Genomic DNA, 19,683 nt, shown 5'->3' on the forward strand with positions numbered 1-19,683 from the left:
TATCAATTTTTTTTTCTTTTGCTTGGCCTGAAGCCAAATTTCCAACCTAAAAGTATCCTTCTACTCCTGAAGTGGCGGTGGATATTTGGAAATCCTTCTAATTAATTTAAGGATTCATTTGTTTTGCAAGAATTATGGCAAATATTAAAAAGCCCAAATTCCACATCCTCGAAGTGAGTGGAAATAATTATCTATCTTGGTGCCTTGACATGGAAATGCACCTCCAAGGGCAAGATCTTGCTAACGCAATTACAGAAGATGGAACCTCAAATGCAAAAGATAAAGCAAATGCACTCATTTTTATTCATCATCATTTGCATGAGAGCCTGCAGACTCAATATTTATCCGTTCGAGACCCTCAGACCTTGTGGAAGAGGTTGAAGGATAGGTATGATCATACCAAGACTGTTATCCTTCCTCAAGCACAATATGACTGGCAAAATCTCAGACTACAAGATTTTAAATCAGTGTCTGACTATAACTCCGCTTTATTTGATCTTGTTTCTCGGCTTGAGTTATGCGGTATCAAGCTCACTGATGCGGAAATGTTAGAGAAAACTTTCTCCACCTTCCATGCTTCGAATATTGTATTGCAACAGCAATACCGGCAGCGTCAATTTGACACATACTCTGAATTAATTTCTGTGCTCCTCACTGCTGAGCAAACTAATGAATTGCTGCTCAAAAATCATGATCTTAGACCTGCTGGCTCAAAAGCATTGCCTGAAGCACATGCTAACTCTGAGAAAATTACTGGCCATTTTAAGGGCTACAAGCGCAGGCAAGAATATAATCCTTGAAGGGGTGGCAGAAAATTTAACCGCCCTAGGAAATCTAACTTTGGCCCGAATCATGATAAAGAAAAGAAGCCAAAGAAGGTGACTAATGAAAGTATTTGCCATCGTTGTGGCATGACTGGGCACTGGTCACGTACTTGTCGTACGCCAAAGCACTTTGTTGATCTATACCAGACATCTTTAAAAAATACGGGCAAACGTGGTGAATCTCACGCCATTGAAATTAATCCTGCTGCCATAACCACTGTTGAGGCCAACAATATCTCTGTTGGTGGGACTCCTCTTGCTCCTGAAGTAGCAAATGCATCCCTGGATGTCTCTGATTTCTTTGAGGACCTCTGATTACTTTGATGAAGCATCACACTGGTGGATGACATCTTAGACTTCGAATTTTATGATTCTAATAATTTCTTTTCTAGTTGTTTTTCTTTAAATGTATTACCTTTTATTGTTCTTTAATATGGTTATGCAATGAAATGCTTATGAACTTGACATAATATTTATTATTTTGAAATTTTATTTGACCCTATAACTAATATGAAAATTTTATGATACTTGACACCTGAAGTTGTCAACATAAATGCAAATGGAAAACACCGAGAAAAAGGAAGATGTTTGTTTGCTTGATAGTGCATCAACGCATACCATATTTCGTAGTAAACACTTTTTCTCGAGTATGACATTGCGTAAGACACATGTCCATACAATATCTGGTCCTATTCCGATTATTGATGGTTTCGGGAATGCCACAATTGTTTTGCCAAAAGGCACCATCCTGCATATTGAGAATGCATTTCTAAGAAGTAGATCAAAAAGGAATCTGCTTAGCTTCAAAGATGTACGCCGTAATGGGTACCATGTTGAGACTATTTATGAGCAAAATAAAGAATATATTGGCATTACCTCTTATAAGATGGGCTTGAAGACCATCCATGAGAAGCTAGAAGCTTCTTCTATGGGTTTGTATTGTGTCATGATTAAGGCCGTTGAAACCTACTCCACCATATCCTGGAGATTGGTAAACCCTGATCAGTTTGGATTATGGCATGATCGCCTTGGTCACCCTGGCGCTTCAATGATGCGTAGAATAATTCAAAATACAAAAGGGCACCCTTTAAAGGATACAAAGGTATTATTGTCCAAAGATTATAATCGTGAAGCTTGTTCACAAGGAAAACTCATTATGAAACCTTCTATAACAAAGATTGATCTTGAATCCCCTTTATTCCTGCAAAGAATTCATGGTGATATTTGTGGACCAATACAACCACCAAGTTGACCGTTTCGATATTTTATGGTACTAGTGGACGCATCCTGTAGATGGTCCCATGTTTGTCTATTATCTACGCGCAATGTCACCTTTGCACGTTTACTTGCGCAGATTATAAAGCTCCGGGCACAATTCCCTGATTATCCAATTAAAAGCATAAGGATGGATAATGCTGGTGAATTTACATCAAAGAGTTTTCATACGTATTGTACTTCACTCGGAATCGAGGTCGAGCACCCGGTCGCATATGTTCATACTCAAAATGGATTGGCAGAATCATTGATTAAACATATCCAAATCATTGCCCGCACTCTATTATTGAGAACGAATCTCAACGATACAGCATGGGGTCATGCAGTTTTGCATGCGGCAGCCCTAATAAGATTGCGCCCCACTACTAGTCTCTTACAATCTCCCCTTCAAATGGTTCTTGATTATGAACATGATATTTCACATTTACGCACCTTTGGTTGTGCAGTGCAGGTGCCTGTAGCACCGCCAAAAAGAATGAAAATGGATCCCCAATGCCGTTTGGGCATTTATGTTGGGTATAATTCACCGTCCATCATTAGGTTCTTGGAACCAACTACTGGTGATCTTTTTACTGCCAGATTTGCAGATTGTCATTTCAATGAGACTATGTTTCCATCGATTGGGATACCTAAAACTGACATGGCTGCGAAGCAAAAACCAGTTAAGGTTTTCTCCTGGAATGAGAAAAAATTATCTCAATTAGACCCAAGAACTCCTGAGTATGAAAACGAGGTGCAACGCATAATCCATTTACAGGCTATAGCCAATAGACTTCCTGACGCATTTAATGATGCTACTAAGGTAACGAAGTCTCATATTCCAGCTGCAAATGCTCCAGCTAGGATAGCTGTTCCCGAAGGACAAGCTAAAATGGATCAAAATCCCCCACATTTGAAGCGTGGTAGATCGATAGGATCAAAAGACACTGTTCCTCGAAAACGAAGGGGAAAGAATCAGGAATCCGCTCCAAAAGAGCCCGGTGTTGTGCTTACTCCTAAAGAGCTTAATGCCCCTGAAGAGGCACAAACCCATGAAAAGATCACCAACCCTAGGAATACTGAGAATTCCATTACATATTGTAATGAGATTTGGGATCAGAATGAAATCATCATTGATGATGTTTTTGCATTCTCAGTTGCTCATAAAATTATGGATGATGATTGTGAGCCGCAATCTATTATTGAATGCCGTCAAAGCACGATTGGTCTAAGTGGGAGGAAGCAATTAAGGCTGAATTAGCTTCCTTAGCTAAACGAGAGGTTTTTGGACCCATAACTCGCATCCCCGATAATGTAAAGCCCGTTGGATATAAATGGGTATTTATCCGAAAACGAAATGAGAAAAATGAGGTTGTCAGGTATAAAGCCCGACTTGTTGCCCAAGGATTCTCCCAGAGACCTGGGATTGATTATGATGAGACATATTCACCTGTGATGGATATGATTACATTTCGTTTTCTCATTAGTCTGGTACTCTCTGAAAGATTGGAAATGCGTCTTATGAACGTTGTGACGGCATATCTATATGGCTCATTAGACTCGGATATTTATATGAAAATTCCTGAGGGATTCAAAATGCCTGATGCATGCACTCCCCGCAACTTATTCTCAATAAAATTGCAAAGATCTTTGTACGGGTTAAAGCAATCCGGTCGCATGTGGTATCAACGCCTAAGTGAGTACCTAATTAAGGAAATGTACAAGAATGATCCTATCTGCCCATGCGTGTTTATTAAGAAATCAGAAACCGGATTTGCTATTGTAGCAGTTTATGTCGACGATATAAATTTAATTGGAACTCCAGAAGAGTTAGCTAAAACTGCTGAGTATTTGAAAAAGGAATTTGAAGTTAAAGATTTGGGTAAAACCAAACTTTGTCTTGGTCTAGAGCTTGAGCATAAAGCAAATGGAATAATCGTCCATCAATCAGCATACATTGAAAGATTACTTAAACGCTTCAACATGGACAATGCTCACCCATTGAGCACTCCTATGGTTGTAAGGTCTCTAGATCCTCAAAAGGATCCGTTTCGTCCTAGAGAATCTGATGAAGAGATACTTGGTCCTGAAGTACCATATCTCAATGCAATTGGGGCTTTGATGTACTTGGCACAATGTACGAGACCAGATATCGCTTTTGCGGTAAATTTATTGGCACGTTTTAGTTCTGAGCCAACTCGGAGACACTGGAATGGAGTTAAACATATTTTTCGTTATCTCCGAGGAATCATAGATTTGGGATTATATTATTCCAAGGATTCCACTACCTCTGGTTTAGTTGGATATGCTAATGCTGGATATAAATCTGATCCATATAAAGCTCGCTCTCAAATTGGTTATTTATTTTGTTATAATGGCACAGCCATTTCTTGGCGTTCTACGAAGCAATCGCTAGTAGCTACATCTTCCAACCACTTTGAGATTATTGCTTTATATGAAGCTGGAAGAGAGTGTGTTTGGTTAAGATCCGTTATAACACATATTCACAATTCTTGTTGCTTAACACCGGTTACAAATTCTCCCACTATAATTTATGAAGATAATGCTGCTTGTGTTGCACAAGTTAGGGGAGGATATATCAAAGGTGATAGGACCAAGCATATCTCGCCGAAATTTTTCTATACTCACGAATTCCAAGAAAGTCGACAAATTGATGTTAAGCAGATTCAATCCATAAACAATCTTGCAGATCTTTTTACCAAATCATTACCAACGTCAACTTTTGAGAAATTAGTATATGGCATTGGTATGCGGCGAGTTCATAAGATGCAAGATTAACTAGCCCCAGCAGTGGCTATATAGCTCAAATTGAGGGGGAGATATTGTGAACTATGCATTGCACTCTTTTTCCCTTTTGTCCGGTTTTTGTCCCATTGGGTTTTTCCGACTTAAGGTTTTTAATGAGGCAATTAATGCATCCATAAAAGGGAGAGATCATAAAATTTGTGCCCTGTACTCTTTTTCCCTTTTGTTCGGTTTTTGTCCCATTGGGTTTTTCCGGCTTAAGGTTTTTAATGAGGCAGTATCATTCAATGCACATTCATGAATACAATGAATATTCAAGGGGGAGTGTTATGAAATACATGAATGAATATTCATTATATTCAATGTACCTATTATGGCACATTCGTAACCTACATACATGAATGAATATTCAATGTACCTATTATGGCATATTCATAACCTACATTCTACGTATGAATGCCCATCTCCCTATTCAATGTATATATTCAATACATTGACATTAATGATATGTGCATCCTTGTTTCCTTATAAATAGGAGCTTATTTTTTGTCATTGGGTAAGAAATCAGATCAGAAGAAGATAATGAAAGAGGAAAATGTACAGTGAAAATAAAATTTCTCCTCTGACTTTCTCTACCATCTTTGGTGTTTATCTACTTTCTCTACTTAATCTCTCTCTATTCTCTCTATTATATTCTTGCAGCGCAATATTTTACAACATTAATAACTTTTTTATTCTTTTATTTTTCTTTTTTGCTTTTTTGTACTAAGGACCGGCATGCCCTCGTTGTGGCCGATGAGGGCCTAGGCGAGGGCCACGACGCCCTCATTGGCTAAAGCGAGGGCTGCACCCAATTTGAGCAAGGCCGCGATGCCCACGTCAGCACCGATCTTGCACGTATGGCACGTCGTTATTGGTTGATACTTCCACGTCACGGCGCATGCACATACATATTGTGCCACATGTTGCAACCGCACTTGTTCACACCAACTTTACAAGGATGTATTAGATAAGATTATAGATTCCTTCACCAGCTTAAAAATGTATGATTTTTGTCCTAAACCATGTATATGTATATAAAGATAAATCGATATGACGCTACTCAATTTGCATAACTCTTATTCAATCAATTTTTAGTATCCATGCAATTAATTTGCCTAACCAACCAATATGCTAAATGGTGTCCGTGTTCGATGCAGCAGAAGATATTGTTATATCAGCCATAACGAACCGATCAACCTAATAATATGGAACTATACGCTAAAAAATGTATATGCAGAAACAGTAGTGTACAAAAGAGGGGCAGGCACATTGACAATACATACATTTGTGTACAAAGAGGCATATAACGATCAACAGCTATGCCCTCAAATATCAGTACAGTCCTAATCATTCCATCCTCCTTCATTCTACAGAAATTTTGTGGATTTATCCACCACTGATTATTTGCTTAAAATTGAAGCAATCCAACATTATAGTCCAATGGCTATTGAACCAACCTGAAATGTGTCAAAGCTGAAGTACCGTCGAGTCCTTTTGAGTCATTGTATGTTATGAACTCGCAAAGGGAGGTTTCCCGATACAAAGCCGGCGTCCCGTCTTCTAACAATATTTCCTTTATCGGGCCGTACATTCTCGTCGTTGGATATAGATGAAGAGTGAAATAGCAAGCCACGGATAATCTAGGGCCAACACGGTTTTCCAACACTCGATGCCAAACACTTTTGAAAATGTCCTTTGACACATAAGCTGTACGAAAGTAAAAGAGTACAGTGAATATCCTCATTTGTTAGGTGCTAGCATTATAGCTATGTAAAACTTGGCCACAATAGACAATGATCTTGCCGATTCCTAAGACCTTTAGAATCTAACTAAGGTTTATAAATTCAGACCGTGCAAACCTACCATTGACACTATTTCTCTAACTACATTCATTTAACCAGTAGTGCTGAAGGTACTCTAGACTGTAGTGTTACCAAATCTTCATATGCAATGGTGCTATACCACACATGAAAAATATGACTACTACCATATTGTGGGTCCAAGAGACATTGTTTTGAATGATCAACGAAAATCAGTGGAAGTTTGCCCCAAAACTCAGTGATAAGGAAGATTCGATAAGTGATAAGGAAAGTTTATAAATAGTTTCAGCACATCTAGCAAGTTATTTCAATTAAGCGGATTGACAAAGTTGAGTTGTTAAGCCACAAAACACAGGAAATATTTTATAGTTTGCGTATGTCCGTTTGATTTACTATGATACCATAAAATTGGTTTTCAAGAGTTCGGAACTACCGAGATGCGAGAACAAGAATTAGGAGGTGAGCTCTCAAATCAACTTAGCGGTCAAATTTGATAGAAAAATTTAAACGTACTAGGAACAGGGTCAAAGCTTGACTGAAGGAGATCTCCAATGTTGACAACTAAAGCTCCAGCCACAGGCAGAACATCAACCGATTGATCTCGATAATAAACTTGAAGTCCACCGATATGGTCTTGGAGAAGGATAGTAAGAAAGTCAGGGTCAGAATGCTTGGTGGTGCCCATAGTCAGATCAGGCTCCGGGCAAGCTGGATAGTAGTGACTGAGAAGAGCATGCCCTTTTGCGCGGTCCATATTTACAAGATGGTTGGGTTTCAGACCAAGCGCCTCTGATAGCAATTCAAACAGAGCGATCCCTAATGCCTTAACTTGCTTGGAATACTCCATCATCATGTCTCTGCAATATATATGCCAAATTAGACCGAGACGAGGATCAGCTTGCTCTATTATTTCAATTAACAAACTTGTTTCAATAGTAAAAGCATAGAACTGCATCGATTTATAAAGGTTTCACAACCTAAGAGGTCTCCAACAAACCATTTTCACAGGCATATTGATTTTGCAGTGAACCCACGATTAGATTACTTTGAAGCAGTCAGATACTGAACAGTTCGCCAACGATGTTAAGCCCGTGTACTCCATTTAACTTTCTTTTAAGCAAACCAAACAGAATTCTCTCTATTGCACACCTCAGGTGCAGTTCCAAGTAGAAGATTAATCAGCAATTTATATGACAGTTCTGCCCAAACCACGGGTGCTAGGAATAGATGAGTACACAAAACTCGAACCAACAAAAAAAAAAAGAATTACCCTCTTTTGAATCCCTTACATAACGGACCTATATTCCCGCGAAATTACCATCTTTCTTCCTTTTCTTCTCAAGATTGCTAGAGCATGATCCAGACCGGAGAGTTCTAGGGAGTTGTAAGGCTAAACCCTGACGGAGAAACCAATGCAGACACTCCATTCCATAATCAAAATGTCATCCATGAAAGCAGCCGAGGAAGAACTTAGAACCCCAAATCTAAGTTGGCCAGTGGCAATTCTACACTGCAGACAATGACAGTCTATAGGATAATTACATCTTCTGAAGCATATCTAACCCAGACGAAGAAGCGTCTTCAAAAGTCAAGTGAGCTTTGAAGTAAGAGCACAATGAAATGACAACACTCTCGTCCTCAATCAACAATGGTACTGAGATTCTGGAGGAACTAGTACCTACAGACCAGAGGCAACTCCAGAGGATCGAGTGGCTCAGGCCCCATGACTTAGAACAGATGTCCCTCCAATTCGCGTGCTTCGACTTGTACAGATTGAAGTTGCTCATGAACTTTCACCTTCCTCTCTGCCTCCCTGCTGTAGTACCCCGCCTTCGCCTCCCCCGGCAGCTTGTGGAACGTGCAAGCCGCCGCCAGCGCCCCCGCCAGCGCGCTCTCCGGTGTCCCATGGTTCACCACCTGGAAGAACCCGACCTCACGCACCACACCGCCAGGACCCACGCCGCAGCCACCGGTCAGCCCGCCGCGAGGCTCCCGAGGTCAATCACCGGGATCTCGAGCCTGGCGGGCGTGGCCGGCCCGGAGGAGCCGCTGGGCCGGTTGGCGGCAATGTCCTCTGGTGGGCAGACGAAGAAGCGGGGGAGCGTGGCGATGCCAGAGTCGGCAAGGCCCTTGACGCCCGATTTGGAATCGTCGATTGTGCCCCTAGATCAAACATTTATCAAATCCTACAAGAAAATATTATTTTTAACCCCACCCTTCTCCACTAATGCCGCCACCGCCGCCACCCTGACCACCGCCTGCCAAACATGTGGTAATAGTGACAGTCGTGAAGTTGGGAGCGGTGAACAGTATTGACTGGATACAAGTTCAGCAGCTCTCTCTAAGCTGCAATTAATACACATCTGGGACAAAAGAAAACCATAGCTTGGGCTTATGGCCTAATTTTTTATATCCATGCCATTCTGCACAGGAACTAACTTCAAATCAATTCCTCTTCACAACTTTAAATGATCTATTGCAGGAACTCCGTCAAGACCTTTTGAGTACGTGTACTCACAGATGTTTCTCGATAGACTGGAGGGTTCTGTTCCGATAACAACTCCTTAATTGGCCCATATTTTTTGGGAGAGTTCCCTTGCTCAAAATGTGTTCTGAAGAAACAAGCCACAGAGATTCTCGGCCGTACATTCTTTGCCAATACTCTGTGATAGACGCTTTTGAACTTACCATTGGTGATTAGCTGCACAAAAGATAGCCAAATCTATTAGCTAATCAATCTTCTCGTCATGAGAATTTCAAATGCATAGATACAGGTAGTTTACTGAAGACTACACTTTCAAGAACAATACTAATAACATGCAATAACGAGTCACGCTAATGATATATCTTCATCGTTCAAGCCATTAAGAAGATTGCATTAGTACAAGCACCTTTTGTCATGGATTTGAAACCCTACAACTTATCAGGAAATTGAGCTCGGATATACTGATCCAGTAAGTGACAAAATTGCCTGAACATTCCCTACTCCGACAAGCATAAGCAAGTTGTACAATAACAGTATGCCCATATCATTGAAAAGACCAATGTTGAACTCGAAACTTATTTTCAAGCAGGCAACAGAAAAATTCTTTTATCAGAAAAAAGTGAAGAATGGACAGTTTTCTAGCATATCTCACATCAGCATGCTTCCTTCAGCATAAAAACCGACTTTTTGAAGGGAGAGAACATTTTTGGGACTTCCATTCTCCATATCTTTCGGAAGAAATACTTCTAAACCGCTCCACACAAAGCACCAAGTCCTCTTACTCCTACCACAGTTACACGTCAGAAAATTTTATGAAACACGATAAATGCCGTGATTGGCACAAGCAGAGAACTATTCCAGTATTTCTCAAGTGTTTTTGGAAATATCAATCAATCCATATTCAGTTCTTGGTTAACTTAGTCCAAATAAATCTCTTAAATGTGAAGGCCGAAAGATAGCGAGTTATCACAGGTCATCAAATGCAATAAGAAAGGAATTGAGTACGAGGGAGTTGAGTTCTAGTTGCTGAGCAGTCGCCTCATGCTGAAATGTTGGAAGAAGTACATGCAAACAATCAAACATAGGAAGCCCATTAAGCAAAGAACCTTGTCGAACCAGCTTACCTGCAACATGTCGCCCAGGTTCACCACGAGTGCACCATGAATGGGGTCAACATCCACCCAGTGATCTTCATGGAGGACTTGGAGGCCACCAATTTGGTCTTGCAACACCACCGTGAGCAAGGCGCTAATCCGTGTGCTTGCTTAGACTTTGAGTCAAGTCTGGCTCAGGACATGTTGGATAGTAGTGTCCCATGAAGTACAGTCCTTCGGCACAACCCATGTCTTCAAGATGCTTGGGATCCAGTCCCAGAGCTTCTGAGAGCAGTTCGAAGATGGTAAGCCCCAGTCTCCTTAGTTGATTTGAATATTTCCATTATCACGTCTCTGCAAGCAGAGCACCGTGGAAAATTGATCAAACATCTTACATACACGAATAACTCTGTACGTACGAATCGATCATATTGATAGTCGCAATATGGTGCACCGGCATTTTCGCGAACAGGTTACCTGCAAACCTGAGGAAGCTCTTCCGGACCCGACGGGTGTGGCGCCGTCGCACAGCACAGCGAATCCCTCCAATTTGCGACCGGCGCTCCGGAGAAATCGAAGTTGGTGTTACAGATTCACCTTCTTCGACTCGTCCCTGGAATAGAACTCCTTCTTGAACCCGCGCCATCCTGCTCGTGGAACCTCCTCACGCCGTCGAGGATTCCGCTCAGTACGCCATCTCCGATCCCGTGATTCACCACCTGGAAGAAGCCCCAGTCCTCGCATGCCCGGCCGACTCTGCGGATCATCTCCCCGCGCTTGCCGGGATCTTCGTGAACGCCTTCCAAGTCCACGATCGGGATGCCAAAGCTCGCCCCGGCGAGATCGGAGCGGCCCGGCGATCGGGGCCGGCGGTCGACGAAGATGCGAGGGAGAGCTTGGAGACGCCGGCGTCGACGAGGCCTTTCACGCCGGTCCTCGAGGCGTCGAAGGCTTTCAATTCGCTCTCGCCGTCGTAGCTGGGCTCTGCTCTCGACGAAAATATATTCTTAAAAATAATCACTTTAATATTTTTTGAAATGATTAATTAATAAAAAATATTTTTATCATTGAAAACAATTTGTATTCAAATATTTTTCGCGAACGATGAAAATATTTTTGCGATTCTCTCATTTTTATAAGTGATACAGGCAGTTAATTTTATAAAAATGATTTTCAAAGCATTTACTTTTCGTGAAACAAACGCATCTATAAATTAGAAGCCTCATCCTCTCAATTTGACCTCCATCTCTCTCATAAGAATTCGTGCTGCTTAACAAATTCTTGCTTCAAATACATGATTTCTCTCGTCATTTTCGATTTTAAAATTAACCATAAACACCATGTCACCCCTTTTTGGAAAAAAAAAATATGATTTTATGGCTTATGCTAGTGCTCTTGTTAGTATTTGGCTATTAACGTTCAAGGCAACATTGTTACTTACGTTGCATTTTAGTATGAGTATCAATTTTCAAGCGATGAAGAAGGAAAATTGAAAAGGAAAATTTCTTAAACACATTGATTCACGACAGCTTAGTACGACAAAAGTATTTATTATATTGTGAGTCTCGCAAGTCGAAAAGATAGGATAATATTTGAGCCGGAATTCGTATGGGTGTAAGAAGGGTGTGTGCTTGTGAAGAGTGCGAGAAACGGCAAAAGTTAACTCGATGGAATATGAAGTTAAAACAATAATTGCTAAAGGGAAAATTGGAGTTTTCTACCTAACACGTACTTCAAAAGAAATAAAGGGCACCTTTTTTTTTGGTAAAAAAAAGGGTTAATATCACGAAAAATCCTAAACTGGTACACTTGTGACACATTTACCTCAAACTATTTTTTTGACCATAAAAATTTCCAAACTGGTACACCTGTGACAATTTTACCCTGAACTATTTTTTTGACCACCAAAAACCCCAAACTGGTACACCTGTGACAATTTTACCTTGAACTTACCACAAAAAACTCCAAACTGGTACATATGTGACAATTTTACCATGAATTAAAATTTTAATATTATTTTTTATTTTTTTCGAATTTTTATTTATTTTTTATTCTTTTCTTTTTTTCATCTTCAGACCCTGGCCGGTCGCTGGTCCGGCAACCGGCCAGAGGCGGAAGCCGGCGAGGGCCGCCCTCGCCGGCGTCGGGCGATGGCCGTCCTCGCACGCCCGGGGCAAGGGCGACCCTCGCTCGACGCAGCGAGGGCGACCCTCGCCGAGATCGGCAAGGGTCGCCCTCGTCGGATCTCGGCAAGGGCGACTCGCTCGAGTCGGGCGAGGGTCGCCCTTGCCCGGGCGAGAGAGGACGGCCCTCGCCCGACGCAGCGAGGGCGGCCGACGCCGCGGAGGCGGCCCTCGCCCGACGCAGCGAGGGTCGCCCGACGCAGCGAGGTCGCCCTCGCCAGATCCGGCGTCCGGGCGAGGGGCGCTGGCGCCGGCGAGGGCGGCCCTCGCCGATACGGCGAGGGTCGCCCTCGTTGATCCGGCGAGGCGCCCTCCCGCCGGCTTCACGCCGCTGGCCGGTCCGTCTGGCGGCCAGGCGGAGGTTGAAGGTGAAGGAAAAAAAAAGAAAAGAAAAGAAAAGAAAAAATTCAAAAAAATTCAAAAAAATAAAAATAATAATATTAAAAATTAGTTCGGAGTAAAATTGTCACATGTGTACCAGTTTAGGATTTTTTGTGGTATGTTTGGGGTAAAATTGTCACAGGTGTACCAGTTTAGGATTGTTTATGGTCAAAAAAATAGTTTGGGGTAAATGTGTCACAAGTGTACCAGTTTAGGGTTTTTCGTGGTATTAACCCTAAAAAAGAAGGGCACTTTCAATATATATAAGCATCTATTTGACTTTTCCTTTTTCTTTTTTCAATATTTTAATATCTTAAACAAAGAACAAAGTTTGAAAAATTCGCCATGATTAAAAAAAACTTTTTAGCTGAGATTAAATGTTATGTATGATAAGAAAGGTTCCTAATCAACAAAAAAATGTTTACGTATTTAAATTTAAAGTAAACTATAATATCGAGAATACCAATAAATTTATGTTGTAATAGCATAATAAGTAAAATTATTACCAACTCTTTAATTTCATGCTATATAATGACAAAATTAAAAAGAGGCGACTTAATTCCACATGAAAAAGTTAATCAGAACTGTAATTTATTATTAAATTTTGTAACGTAATCTGTTGGAGGTAACGGCTCTATTTCGAAATAAAAAATAATCTTATTAAAAATACGACCGTTGGAAGACCCACGTGACCGTGGGGAGACCAATGTGACCGTTGGGAGACCGTTGTGACCGTTGGGAGCTCCTTCCTCTACAACCCCATCGTCCTTCCTCCGCTCTTCAGACGCTCCTCTTGACCGTTGGGAGACCGTTGTGACCGTTGTGACCGTTGGGAGCTCCTTCCTCTATAAACCCCTCGTCCTTCCTCTGCTCCTCAGACGCTCCTCTCTCTCTCTCTCTCTCTCTCTCTCTCTCTCTCTCTCTCTCTCTCTCTCTCTCTCTCTGCCGTTTGTCCTCTCTCGCATGATGGGTCTCTGCGAAATCCCTCTCCGGAGAAGATCAATCTCTTCTTTCGTTTCCGTCTTCGATAGATTGCTTTCTCTCGGTCTGATCTTGTGAAGCATCTGGTTTGCAGAGAGACTTGGTTCACTTGCGTTGCGGAGATTCCTGAGTGGTTTCGCTTGGCCTCGACCGATCGGCCTTTTCTCCTCTTCGTTTGGGGATGTCTCTGGTTCAGCTCCTCCTCTGAATTTTTATGGGTTTATCCAACGTTGATTTTTTTTTTCCGTTTGATTGTTTTACGAGCTGCTTCTGAATTTTGTTGTTTGATGAATTCGCAGTGGATTCTTTTTACCTTGGAGCGAGCTGCTTGTCCGAGGATGTTGTCTAAGGGCGATGAATGGGGAGAGACAGGTCAGTTTTTTGTTCCATAAAACAGAGCGTTTGGGCTTTTTTGGAGGACTGAGGATCTTGTTTTGCTGTCTTTTCTTGGTAGAGATGATGAACTCGCGTCTTTTGATAACCTTCTGGGTATTTATTGGTTTTGATTGAAATTTGGTCTCCGGCCTTTTATCTTTGGCAGATGATCATGGGTCTAGTTCCAATTCTTTTACATGTTGCGATTTTGCGGGGCTTGAGAAGTGGTGATCTGTTGCGTTATCTTTGCGATTTCGAGTTGATGATCTTTGACAATTGGATAAGCTACCGCTTTTCAAGGCAGCTAATGGTTTGAATGGAGTTTGTGTCTCCAGTCTTGTTATTTTCCGATTGGTGCGAAAACCAATTCTCTTTCTTTCCGAGGTCAGAGTTTGGCCGATGTGTGAACTGTCATGGTTCTTTCCATGCAACGTGTACGCTCACTTCAGATCATTGCTATTGAAAATCTAAAGCCGGGTGTCCTTCCTAGAAATTCTCCCTCCCTTGTGTCCTCATCCTTCAGTCTCGCGCTGCGTCTTTGATTGTGAATGCAGTTCCTCTCTTGTTTGCTCTTTGCTTGACATCCTCTGCCGAGTACTCTTCAGAGGAGACATGGTTCCTGAATCGCGCGCTCTTGATCCTTCTCCTTTTCTTTCTGTTTGTCATATTTTGTGTGTTTTTTAGTTGAGTGAAATTGAATTTAGCGGACCATTTATTTTGGTTTGAGGTTTTCACACATTTGGTGAGCATGGAGTTCAGTCTTCTTTTTGTAAGCTTTTGATTCTTATCATATTTTGATCGGATGACCAACTTCTACGTCATTTCTATTCTATTTTATTGGTGACGACACTTGCTCAAGTGGAAAAGTCGAGCAGGAAAGTTTCTACTTTTCCTTCTGATTTCGTATGATATTGCAATATTTGGATGGTGATATTAATTCGTATACATAATTTATTTTTACACGTCGAGCATATCTGTTGAATCTATTTATATATAACATCTCCATTTGCAACGTGATCCTTGGTCGTTGATGATTTGTCTGCCAGATATCCTAACTTATGGTTCTAAATGCATCTTTTCCTCAACCGCTATACAAGGGGGAATCTCGTTCATTTTCCTTCTAATTAAAATTATCAAACAGTCTCGTTTGAATTGTTATTGCCCTTTAAGGCACGGATTTTGCAGTATCTGGGTGGTCTATTGCGAGAACAGAATTGGTTTAGGTCCTGATTGAATCTGTATGAATGTCTTCAGGTTCATCATTTTTATTCAGGTTCAAGTTTCCCGCTGATTATTTTAATTAATAAAATTGCTCGAATGAAACGTATGGATTTATTCAGGAGTTGACAGGTGCTTGGTCCAGTCATTATCAAGCTAACTTCTCTTTCATTCATGCCTTACATTCTAATCCTTTCTACTGCTTTTTGTTAAAACTTTCAATATTGCTTTCTCCTTACATTTTCATTATCAAGCAGTCTTTATTCATTGTTCCTAAACGTTCTTGTCAATAAGGGTTTCCTTGGCATCCCTATAAACTAGGAAAAGCAGCATCTGTGTTAGTACAGTCACTCACTGTGCAGTACCTTTTACCATTTATCGTGACTGCATAATTAGAATGTCTTTTGGCAGTAGGTGCCTGCTGTCCAAATAAAGAAGCCAATGACTGTGATATGGTGGACTTTACTTGATCAAACCAAATGCTGCCTATGCTTGTCCATCTTGGCTAAGTAAATGTTGTTCACCGCATCCTCTAGTTTGTCCTTTTTGGTAATTATTGCTGCCTCGATGGTGTGATCTCAACGGTGTTGCACGTAAATGACATCAGTAGCATTCTTGAAACGATAGTCATGTCTTTTTAGAGAAGTCAATGTGGATCGCTATTTAATCAATGCATGATTACTTTGTTGGATGAATTTAGAGAAGTGAACTGTGTCTTTTTAGTTTACTTTTTGGTATGTTTTCGATTGTAGATAGCACTGTGTGATCTTTTCTGCTGGTAGAGATTCCTGGCTTGGAACATTGATCTGGCGACTGGACAGATACACTTTGGGTTCTCAGCTGTTTGGCAGAGTGCCTCTGTCACTTTGATCATCTACGAGGTGACGACAGTTTGCAGCCATCAAATGATGGGATTGCATCTACACTTTGCAGTATCCGTTGGATGCTGATCGAATACATTTTATGGTGGCTTGTTTCTTCCCTCGCTCTTTTACAATTTTGCGGAACAAATACTTTACCTGAGATGTGCACATCACGTGTTGCAGGATAAAATTGGTATACAGCTACAGCAATTGCAATTGAAGCCTTGCTCAGAGTTTCAACTATGTGGTGTATGCTGTATGAATCAATCTAACACGACTATCTTCTATAATAAGCTCTCTAGGATCAAATTCTTCAAATATTTTCTTTATCGTCTCTTTCCTGATCTTTTTTGGGTCTTCCTTCGTACACACACTTCATAAAGAAGTTTGTGCTCCAATGGAAGATGGTTCAAATTGTTGCCAATCTTTCATGGGGCTGCCATCTTTGATTTTTTACTAAGAGAATCATACCTGTAGATACTCGTAATGCAATAATTGTCGCAGGGTGACAACTGTGATATATGGTGAACTAACTTGATCAAATTGTTGTCTATGCTTGCTCTGTCCGTGGTTAAATCAAGAATTTTTAATTTTTGACCATCCTTCTAGTTGTCCTATTTTTATATATTATTATTTCATTGGTGCGATCTTGTTTTAAAAGTGCTCCATTGTCCTGGTCTTATCTGGACTGCTGTCTTTACTTTGAAAGTCGTGGATCTACTCGATCGATGGATGGCTACCTTGTTGGATAAATTTGCAGAAACGTGAATTATTTGTCATGTTCAGTGTTTAATGCTACTCGCTTGTTTCAAATCCAAATTTTGCACTTTTGTGATCTTTTCTTTTGTTAGAGATTCTTCACCAAGAACTTTGAAGTCGGCTTGATATCACTCCTACTAGAGGGGATCCCTGAGTCGTTCAGGTAGCACCCACAATGGTCCCTTCTCTGTGCTTCAAGTTTTTTTCAATCTACTCTGTAAGTTGGCGTCACCTATGCAGAATTTTTTCGGGGGTAGTATCTGTAAGAATTTCCTAATGTGTGATTCATTAATTGAAATTAACTGAATTAGTTTGATCTAATAGGTAAGATATATGGGCTCTTAATAAGTCTCTAATATGAGGCTGGCTAGTGTGGGCCGAGTACGGCCCGGCCCGTAATGAGAGGGCCCGTGGTCGAAGACTCTATAAATAGTGCTCAAGTCCCTCCCCTAACCTGATGATGCACAATTTGACTCACATACGGATTTAGAGTTCTTCTCGTGAGTGGCATCTCATTAGGCCAGTGTTCTAACGAAGGGATAGGGGAGAAGCATTTGAGTTCGTGTTCGGAAACCGTCGCAAATTCCGCGTCAAGTTCGATGGATTCCAAACCAGGTACGCGAAACTACAATTTCTCTCCATTATCGTGTTTCGGTTTCTGATTATGGTGATCCTGGGCGTGCCATTTTCGTGGCCTACATTTGGTATCAGAGCCTGCCATAGATTAGAACTGAAACATGCAGATTAGGACCGTTTTCGTTTTGTCCGAGAGGTTTTTGCCCAGTTTCGAAATTTTTTGTCGGATAAAAGTTAAATTTTATTACATATTTGGAATCTACTCGTCGAGACGAGAAGAATGGTGGGAGGCACGTCGCCGGAAGAGGACGGACGCGCCGTCACGCGCCTACACGAGCCATAGGCGCGGCGGCGCGTGATGGACACGCGCGGCCATGCCAAACCGGCTCGTCTTTCCGCCGGCAACCGCATGCCAAACCGGATCCTGACCCGACCCGGTCGTTGACCCGACCCGGATCCTGACCGACCCGACCGTTGACCTGACCCGAAGGTTGACCCGATCGGTCAACCTGTCGGACCGGTCCGTTGACCAGCTGTTCAGACCGGTTTGACTGGCTGAACACGCGCGCACGCGCCGCGCCTTCCGGCGGCGCGTGAGGGAGCGTCCGACGTCAGTTTTGGACGTTCTTGGTACCGTCGCGCTCGTATTGAGATGCTCTACATTGTGGTGTATTTATTTTATATGTTTGAAGCTTTTACAGATGTGAAAATACGTATACAACCCTATATACGCGTATTTTAGGGTATTTTGCGTATTTTCTTGTATTTCTCTTTGGTTTCGGAAATACATATGGTAGCTCACATGTATATCACCACATAAGGACTGTTCCATTCATTCACATAAGGAAATACATATTGTTCCATTCATTGTCTATCAATGAATGGAACAATATAATGAGCATGGCATGTAATTTCAGAGACATACGCCCCTGTCTTTACGTCTAGCATTACATGCATATAGTAAATGTGATACATAAAGCTCATATCCCTGGTATGAGAGATTTTCAAGGATTCAGTTGGGTTGTGACCGCCAAAGTGGCACACTTGACTAGGTTTGAGAAATATCGGTCTCATATTGTGGTGGGATGTCTCCTAATCTATTACGTGATTATACTCCCAAAGGAGGTGATCTTGTATTAGTTCATGGAGGGGTACATGTATAGCATGTGCTTGAGAAATGACTGATCTTAGTGGTTCATACACCCAAAAGTGGTGATTTCACGAAAGATTAGAATAAGTTCTCATGGTCGCTGTCATGTGGAGAGTGTACAACTGCATGTCATATTTTCTGTCCAAAGGTGATTATGTGATGATGTATGTAACTCTTTGGATAAGTACTCACATGATGCTAATTGTATTGTTTGTTTGTTTTCCAGTCACCTTTTCTGTAAACGGCAATTCCATTTCCATTGAGGTCCTTACTGGTTTGAACTTTAAGAAATGGAAAGAGGATTTTCTATTTGGAATGAAGCTGGCGGATGTTCACATTGCTCTTACAAAGGATAAGCCTGCAGATATCATGGCCACCAGTACTGAAGCTGAGAAAATGGACTATGCTGCTTGGGAAAAGAGCAATCGGATTTGCTTATTGACAATGAAGAAATCCATTTAAGAACACTTGAAAAGTGGTACTGCTAAGGAAATGATGGCAGCCTTAGAGGCTAGAAACCGCATTTCATCTAATGCTGAGGTTGGTACACTTCTTCAATATGAAGAATGATGGTACTGCTGGGGTTAGAGATTATGTCCTTAGGATGGTAGACCTAAAGACGAAGCTTCAAGCTCTTAATGTTTCCATTCCTGATGCTTGTTTTGTGCATCAAGCCTTGAACACCCTTCCACCTGATTTTGGGATTATAAAGACAAATTATAATTCCCAAGATGAGACTTGGTCAGTGAATGACTTGATAGCAAGGGTGGTGGCAGAGGAAGAGAAACTTAAGAAGGAAAAATGGCATCTAGCCTTATATGTTTCTGGTTCCCACAAAAAGAAGGATAAGAAGTTCAGAAATCGTACTCATAAAGGTACTCATGACACTACCGGTCAATCTGACAATATGGG

The 19,683-nt window shown here is 41.4% G+C and overlaps 2 protein-coding genes, 1 long non-coding RNA gene and 1 pseudogene across 4 annotated transcripts; 2 read left to right on the forward strand and 2 right to left on the reverse strand.

Annotated features, from left to right (window-relative positions):
* Positions 1–209: 209 nt before the first annotated feature.
* LOC115663000 (uncharacterized) lies at positions 210–800 on the forward strand. Its single transcript, XM_030585069.2, has one exon. It carries the CDS (start codon positions 210–212, stop codon positions 798–800), a length of 591 nt encoding a protein of 196 aa, XP_030440929.2.
* A 5,137-nt stretch (positions 801–5,937) lies between these two features.
* Positions 5,938–11,733, reverse strand: LOC115662999 (1-aminocyclopropane-1-carboxylate oxidase homolog 1-like; annotated as a pseudogene).
* On the reverse strand, positions 6,018–7,559 carry LOC115663002 (1-aminocyclopropane-1-carboxylate oxidase homolog 1-like). Its single transcript, XM_030585070.1, has 4 exons — positions 7,220–7,559; positions 6,344–6,593; positions 6,166–6,253; positions 6,018–6,083 (listed from the first exon to the last, which is right to left on the reverse strand). Exons 1-4 carry the CDS (start codon positions 7,557–7,559, stop codon positions 6,018–6,020), a joined length of 744 nt encoding a protein of 247 aa, XP_030440930.1.
* Positions 11,734–13,885: 2,152 nt separating the features above from the next.
* Positions 13,886–14,698, forward strand: LOC130138245 (uncharacterized). Of its 2 annotated transcripts, XR_008816635.1 has the most exons (3): positions 13,887–14,020; positions 14,130–14,526; positions 14,597–14,698. It is a non-coding gene; the product is annotated as an uncharacterized LOC130138245 (long non-coding RNA). The 2 variants fall into 2 exon arrangements; XR_008816636.1 differs by having other exon boundaries at positions 13,886–14,020; positions 14,130–14,698.
* Positions 14,699–19,683: the final 4,985 nt, after the last annotated feature.

Source organism: Syzygium oleosum, unplaced genomic scaffold, assembly GCF_021117445.2.
Source record: "Syzygium oleosum isolate NSW1041296 unplaced genomic scaffold, Sole_v2.1 Sole_v2.01, whole genome shotgun sequence".
NCBI classification, from domain to species: Eukaryota; Viridiplantae; Streptophyta; class Magnoliopsida; order Myrtales; family Myrtaceae; genus Syzygium; species Syzygium oleosum.